This window comes from Lolium rigidum, chromosome 6, assembly GCF_022539505.1.
Source record: "Lolium rigidum isolate FL_2022 chromosome 6, APGP_CSIRO_Lrig_0.1, whole genome shotgun sequence".
Taxonomy (NCBI): Eukaryota; Viridiplantae; Streptophyta; class Magnoliopsida; order Poales; family Poaceae; genus Lolium; species Lolium rigidum.
The window spans coordinates 131,351,921-131,359,784 of record NC_061513.1 but is presented as its reverse complement, the minus strand read 5'-3'; the positions used below and the strand labels follow the sequence as shown (position 1 = coordinate 131,359,784).

The 7,864-nt window shown below is 49.4% G+C and overlaps 1 protein-coding gene and 1 pseudogene across 1 annotated transcript; one reads left to right on the top strand and one right to left on the bottom strand.

Annotated features, from left to right (window-relative positions):
• Nucleotides 1-420: 420 nt before the first annotated feature.
• On the bottom strand, nt 421-1,619 carry LOC124659893 (annotated as a pseudogene).
• Nucleotides 1,620-3,167: 1,548 nt separating this feature from the next.
• On the top strand, nt 3,168-7,450 carry LOC124662298 (zinc finger BED domain-containing protein RICESLEEPER 2-like). Its single transcript, XM_047200150.1, has 4 exons — nt 3,168-3,271; nt 3,875-5,929; nt 6,025-6,095; nt 7,083-7,450. Exons 2-3 carry the CDS (start codon nt 3,898-3,900, stop codon nt 6,093-6,095), a joined length of 2,103 nt encoding a protein of 700 aa, XP_047056106.1. The 5' UTR covers nt 3,168-3,271; nt 3,875-3,897; the 3' UTR covers nt 7,083-7,450.
• The last annotated feature ends 414 nt before the right edge of the window (nt 7,451-7,864 follow it).

Below are 7,864 nucleotides of genomic sequence, written 5' to 3'. Positions count from 1 at the left end.
AAGCACACAATTCAAGATTATTTTCTCTCTTTCCGACTGAAGAACTGGCCTGCAGTGCCGAACATGTTTTTCTTTTGTTGTCTTGTTTCATATAGAGAAAGAATTACGTATGCTAGTTCTAGCTACTGTCTCAACTTTCCCTAATATAATAATATTTAAATACATGCGAATATGTAACTTCAAAAGATTGAACAGAAAGAAAACAGTACTTGTGTAATATCTATATTCATTATTAATACTATATCTCCAGATAAACGACGGCAGAGACTTTAAACCTTACGAAGCTATGAATCTTATTAACTCTTCTTCTACTAGCTAATCAAACACAATCGCCAAGGCTCTTCTTCTACGTACAAACTAATCACGCAATCGCCAACGACACGGTACTGTAACAAAACAACTCTATCACATAACTGTAAATCAAAGCACACCAATGTAGTCAAGCTCGACGGAACCGAGCCAGAGCTTGCCGTTCGAGATCGCCACCTCGCTGAGCGTGACACCCGCGGCGGCCGTCAGCTCCTCGACCTCCTTGCCGTCGGCATTGAGACGCACGCCGACCAAGTGCTTCGGCTTCGGCACCGGAGCCGTCTCGTTCTGCTGACTCTCCCGGTTCAGCGCCACCCAGAAACCACCCTGCGTGTCTGGCCTCACGTTGTCCGGGTACCCGGGCAGCTTCGCGAAAAGCTCGTACGTGCCGGCCTTGGGTCCTTTGAGCCAGTACCTGTGCGCCTCGCATGGCCCCGTGTGCGCCACCACCAGGTGTGTACCGTCGCGGCTCAACGCGACGCCGTTCGGGTACGGCCTATTGGCCACAAGCACCGTGACAAGCTTCGTCCGCGCGTCGTACTTGAGCAGGCGACCGGAGTCGTCGTGGTTCCTCATAATCTCGAAGTTATCCCTGCACATATAGACACCGTTGAGTGCCTGCTCATAATGGCTAAAGCATGAAATCAAGTAAATTCAGTGTATGTTACGAGTAAATTAAGACGTGACCTCCGGGTGAACTTGAGGCTGCTATCGGTGAAGTATACATTGCCGGTAGCCTGATCAACGGCGAGGCCGTTGACAAAGTGGAACGGGACACCGTCCGCCTCTTTCGCTAGCACCTGGGCTTCACCGCCGGCCGGCCCTACCTTCATGAGCCCAAAGTATGCATCGGCGATGTATAGCTCGCCGGTTTTCCTGTAGAACCGGACACCGAGCGGTCGTCCGCATATGCTTTCTTTCTCTACCGATGGCATCGAAGAATCCGAGCATAGAGGAAGCTTACTACACACATGCAGGTCACACGTAATTGAAACAAATCTAATTAACCAATAGAGATCTATTTGACAATGCGATGCTCAACCATTTATTTTATATACGGACCTGAAATTCGCGTTGTAGGCGAAGGTGCTCCAACCCACAGCGCGGCCGCCCCACCTGAGGACACGGCCGTCGGAGACGCCCGTGTAGACCCCGTTCTTGCCATAGAAGTCAAGGCTCTCGGCGCCGGTGACGCCGTGAGGAAGCTGGAGATGATGGCAAGAGCTTGTGTTGGTTGTTTTGAGCTGGTCGGCCGTGGCTACGCATAGCATGTAGGCTAGCCCGAGGAGTATCGCTGCTAATCGCCCCATCTCTCGTGGATCACGATGGAATCTGTTGCATAACGCAATGCCTATGCCTTTATATATGGGGTAGAGTCCATGCATGTTAAAGCACCGAGCCACCGACCTTAGAACAGAGATAAGTTGCATGGTTTAAAATTAAAAAGAAAAGACGAATCATGCCGGACCCAATCGTCGGCTCGTTGGACTCCTCAGTTTGTTTAGGGTCGGCCCGTTGTGAGAGCAGCTCTAGCAGCTACCTTAAATAGGCCCAAAACCAAAAAAAAAAACTCCATCGACATAGGGGCCGCGCTCGGTTTTGCGCTTCGTGCAGCGCCCGTATAGTGGTGCCGGCCCATAAACGTAGTTCAGTGGCCCGAACAAAGCCCGCTTCAGACGGTACATATGCTGCTCGGGTCGCCGGACCCGAGCAGAAACCCTATCTACTCCGCCGCATTCCCTCGCGAAATTCGCCACCACCGACGAACCTCGAGCGACCAAATACTCCACCACCACCACCTAATCCACACCGTCGTCGACGCCAAACGCTCCGCCGCGATCGACATGGACCCCATCCCACCGCCTCCCCGCCGCGCTACGGTGCCCGCGGCCAGCTCCTCAAGACGAGCGCCGAACTCAAAGCAAGCCGCTCAATGGGCTGCAAGAAGCGGGCGGTGCGGCGCTGGACCAACTGGGGAGTTACTCCGCCTCTCTCCCTCGTGCCATACACCTACGGCGGTGCCTCCTCCTCGGGTGCAGGGAGCAGTAGCAGCAGCCGCCACTGTTGCAGCCGTACTCCCTCTCCACCGCCCGCCCTCTCCTCGGGGTTCAGCTCCGAGGAATCCGAAGAAAAAGAAGACATTGTCAACGGCGACTACGTCGCCTCCGACGAGGACGAGGCGCGCGTCCTCGCGTGGATCAAGCGGCGCTCCGAGCGCACCCGCCTCCGCGAGGCCGCCGCCAACGACGCCGAGCTGGAGGAGGCCCTCCGCCTCATTGAGCGCCAGAAGGCGGCGGAGGAGGCGGTGCAGCAGCTTCAGCAGCGCCAGAAGGTGGAGGAGCGCGCGGCGGGCGTCATCGTCATCGAATGAAGCGTCGCCGTCGCCGTCGTAGTTGATGCGCGCTAGCCGCCGTAGGTAGATGCGCCGCCGTAGCTAGCGGTCGTAGGTAGATGCACCGCCGTTTCTTTTGCTCTATGTATGAACTATGATTCGTATGAACTATGGTCCGTATGGACTATGTGTGTGATCGTTAACAGAACTTTCTCTGATTTTTTCCGAAAGTACAACGAACGCGAAATTCTGAAAAGTACAGTTTACCATTCGGTGGCAGCTCTCCCATGAGTTTCTTGAAGTGAAAATGCGGGATTCATCTGAACACTGAACCCGTTCGCGTTTAACCGAGTCCACCGGTCTCCAAACTCCAAACTCCAAACTCCAACCAAGTACCAACTCTGCCCACCACACCGAAGCCAGAAGCCGGCACACGTGGTGGCATCGCGGCCGTCCATCGCGCAGGGCGGACCCGAAACCCACCACGGCGACAAAACCACCAGCAGTAATGGGTCGCAACCCACACCTCGTCGGCCCGGACTCCGATCTGCTAACCCCCCACCGGATCGGGTTGCGGGTCCCCTCCCCGCGACCCATCACCACCGCTCGCCGCCGGCCGCTTCCGACGAGGTCAGTCTCCCCGCCCTCCGCCCTCTGCCTCTCTGCATCCTCCGTCTTATCGGGTCCACTTACCCAAGCCATAAACCCTAGCTCAAGCCCTGGCCTGGGAGATATCTCGTGTCCATTTCCTGGGGCTCGAGCTTGGGGGTGGGAGGAGGACCCCTCTGGGCCGATTAGTTCCTTGATTACGGAGATCGCTTGCTTGTTGCGGCTGATTGTGTTGTAATTTTGGGGGATTTGGGTTTTCAGACTTGGTAGGTAGGTAAGGCCGTAAAAGGGGGATTTTTGACAAGGGATTTCGTGTATGTTTCATTTGCTCTGTGGCATGGCAGCTCCCAGCATTTCGCGAAATTAAAGCCGAATCTTTGTGATGCCATTTGCGTTCTGTAGTGCGACTGTGCGAGTTTATGCTTGTACCGTACGAGCAGTCTTTAAGTTGGAAGGTCATCATCCATTTATTTCAGTTCGTCAGGGGAGTGTACAAAGTCTTCTCTTTTTATCTTCTCTTTCTGCGAAAGATGAAGCATCATGGTTCATCTCCGTTAACTTCACATAGGTTTAGTAGTATCCACCATGGAATGTTCTCATGATATTTCTTTGGACCTGTTGCAGTTGGTGAGCATATATGCGATAGCATGCTGGAACCGGCGGCGATGGAAGTGCCGATTGCCGGCACGATGAGCACCACAGTGGCGGCTGTGCCCGTGGTGCACAATCCACGGGCACGCAAGCTGCGGTCTGCAGTTTGGCAGGACTTCACCAAGGAGCGCCGTGCTGATGGGAACTGTGTCGCAATCTGTAACCACTGCAAGAAGCAGCTCACCGCAACTAGCCGGTCAGGCACCACGCACCTGCGCAACCACCTTGCAATCTGCACCACCACCTCTACGCGCCGTGCTGGTAAGCGTCGGAAGCTTATTGTACGACGTATCCTCAACAACAAATCTTCTACTGGGCGGCCTGGCGATGGGCATGCATCTGGTGATGATCATGACAACGACAACGCACACTTTGATCAAGAACTCAGCCGCCAAGACCTTGCCCGTATGATTGTCCAGCATGGCTACCGGTTTTCAATGGTGGATGATCTGGGGTTCCAGAAGTTTGTTAAGAACCTCCAGCCACAGTTTAGCATGGTGTCGTATGACATTGTGAGAGCTGATAGCATGGCAATTTACGCAAGTGAGAGGCTTAAGCTGCAGGATGTGCTCCTCAAGACCCCTTGCCGGATTAGCATCTCAGTTGATATGTGGCGATCAAGTACACAGATGGACTACTTGTGTTTGACCTGCCACTACATTGATCATGCCAGTGATGAGTGGAAACTCAGGAAAAAAATACTCAACTTTGTGCATGTTGATGAACATTTCACAGCCAACCAGATTGCCAACCTAATTCTGGAGAAGTTGCAAGAGTGGGGTATTGACAGGAAGCTAGCTGCTGTTGTATTAGACAACTGTACCTCTGGAGACAGTGTTGCCACAGAGCTTGTCAGAGTTCTGCAGCCTAGGAGACTTCTCCTGTTAAACGGAAACTTGTTCCATGTACGCTCTTGTGCACATATTCTGAATCTCACAGTTGAAGAAAGCTTGGAAGAAACATCCGACATAATTAATAGAGTCCGCGAGATGATTCAGAATGTCAAGTTCTCACAAGAGCGGCTTCAGAAGTTTCTCGGTACCGCAAAGCTGCTTCAGATTGACCAAAAAATGTTAGTTCTTGATTCGCCTAACAACTGGCCATCCACTTACTTAATGTTTGATTCTGCATGCTATTATCATGATGTGCTTCTGCGCCTTGCGGAACAGGAATCACACTATGCTGCTTTCTTGACTCCTAAGGAGTGGGCTGATGTGAAAGCCCTCACCGAAATACTTGATGCGCTCAATAATACAATGGAGAAGTTTCCAGTGGAAAACCCGACTGCAAACCTATATTTCAATGACATGTGTGAGATCCATGTCCTTTTGAACACCTGGCGCAATAGTCCATCTCCAGTTGTTGCACAAATGGCTGGCCGAATGCTGAAAAAGTTTGAGGGATACTGGGATCTTACTAGGCAAGTAATGGCATTCGCATCTATACTGGATCCTCGGTACAAGATGAAGTCAATTGAGTACTTTTTTCAGCTGATTTATGGAAATGACCAATTTACAGCAAAGGCGACAATAGAAGCCATCAAGCAAAATTTTACCAGTCTGTGCAATGATTATGAGCATTCAGCAGATTCATTGAAGAATCCATCTGTTCTCTTCTACACCGGAAATAGTAGTTCTTGCATGAGCTCTGTGTATAGCAATGGAAATGACTCTAAGACCTTCTCTCGCATCACATTATCAGATGCCCGACGGGGACTTGATCAGTATATTCAGGAATCATCATCAGGCCAGTCCTTAAAGTCTGACTTGGACATGTATCTCGAGGAAGCTGTCTATCGTCAAAAAGAAGGGAATCAAGAAAATTTTGACATCCTGGGATGGTGGAAGTCTTTTGCGGCAAAGTATCCTGTCCTTTCTCAAATGGCTCGTGATATTCTAGCTATCCCTGTATCTATCATCCCATTGGATAGTGAAGCCCGGGTGCTAAATGAGTATCTCAGTACTATGGATCCTTCAACAGTTGAGGGATTGGTCTGCGCACAAGACTGGTTACGTGCAGACACAGAAGGTATTACCAAGTCCCATCAGATATATTCACTTTTGAGTTACTCTTGTAAACACTAATGTACACTTACCAGCGTCATTTCCTCTTTGTTTCTGCAGTTGCTAATACAGATGGTCATGCAGATGATAAAGCACCACGTGGTGATGAAATGATTGTAGCCCCAAATTAGGTAAATACAACCTTTTCTTGTTTTCTTCTTGCCTCTGTTGAATTGCTTGCTTCAGTTTTGACCCATGCCAGTAGTTTAACTTGAATTTTTTTTCCATTTGATGTCGTAATGTCAACCCACTTTCTAGTGATGCTAAGTGATATCTTGTGAAACATGTACCTTTCTTGACGGAAAAAGTAAACCTTGCACCTTTTTCTGTTTTATGAATATAATAAATGGGCCTCTTCTTTTTGTAGTAAAGTCTTTTAACCGTAAGTATAATCTTTATAATCAAATTGAACGGGTATTTGTATTGTTAACCAAGTTTGTGTTTTTGACATTAGTGTACGAAGATCATTTGTTTGCTTGGAGTAAAATACTAGTAGTAAACTAGTGGTTTGTATTTTATTGTCGAATCTCGCGATCTGCCCTCTCTTTTATGTTGCGAACTTCAGTTGATACTGGCCTCTTCGTTTATGTTATCAGGATGCTATGAATTTGAACTTTTCTCATGTACTAGTTCACTGGTTACTTATATTTATATTAAGGGTAATTAGTCACATATTCTGAAGACTGAAAATTGCAGTGACAACATGTGTATGCATATTTGAGCATTATATCACCATAGTATGATCCCATCCAAAACTATTACCACTATAATGGTGATGCCTTTGAAATGTCCATTTAGCTTTCTTGATCTAGGAGGATACCAAGTTTAGCCATTTGGGGATCTCTTTTTCGGGTGCCTTGACATTTCACGATTGGTCAAAGAACAAAACAAGATATTATGTGTCCTTTTAGTTTCTTGAGAGTGACCAGAGGGTCAGGTGGTTCGAGCTGGAGTTTAGCTTGCTGCCCCGCAACCCGTGTTGGAGTCCCGTCTTACGGGAGTTTGCGGCTCATAGCTCCTTCTATTAAAATATGCCCTGGGTGCTAGTGCCCATGGGTATCGTTTTTTTTACTGAGACACCGTGATTCTTACGTCTGACCAGTTTAATTTGTTGGCAGTTTCATTCTTCTCGATGGAAGGGTTTCCAAGGAGACTAGAGGTATAAGAATGTTGTTTCTTTGGTGCCCTTGTCGAAGATCCAACAACTTTATCTTGTAAATGTATCACTCTGGTTCTAGGCTATCTGTACAATGAGGGTCCTAGTGTTACCCCTAAAAATGGTACAAGAGGAGTTTTTTAGCAGTTGCTCTGTACGACTTGTATGGTTGACTTGATCTGTATTATGCTGCTCATCCAAGTTATTTCCAAACGTCTCTTCCCTGGGCGTTGTGCTATATGAACATTCTTTGGGACGCTTGGAGTTGAGCAGTGTTTTGTACTGAGTATTTGGAAGCTAATGCCAAAAAATTATCGTCAGTTTTACAAAGTACCTGAATCGAGCGTGTATGCATCCAAAGTAGGGTTTGATTTCACGTTTCCTGCGGGGAAGGAATGATGTGTATCTAAGAGCATCTTCAGTCGCGTCCCCCAAAGGGATATGGGGCGCGCCGGACAAAAAACGTTCCCAGCCGCGTCCCCAAAGCCGCTTTTTATCCGGCGTGGTCCGATACGGTGTCCGGCATCCCGCGCCCGTCCCGCCCCACAGGGGACGCTCCGGGCACGCCAGACACAACGAAAAGCGAGGCGGAGAGTGGCGGGACTGACCCGTCAGTGGCACGTTGAATTTTAACCTAATCGTCGCCTACCTCGCGAAGGAAGTTATTCGCGCGCAGTGACACACGACGGCATCTTTGCCTTAATGGCGACGGAGGGGCAGGCGAGACGTCTCGTCGGTGCTGCG

Excerpts from the sequence above, each read along its gene's own strand:
- LOC124662298 (XM_047200150.1), top strand. The coding sequence starts at position 3,898 with ATGCTGGAACCGGCGGCGATGGAAGTGCCGATTGCCGGCACGATGAGC. Across the intron at positions 5,930-6,024 it reads GTTACGTGCAGACACAGAAG|TTGCTAATACAGATGGTCAT; the intron begins GTATTACCAAGT and ends TTGTTTCTGCAG.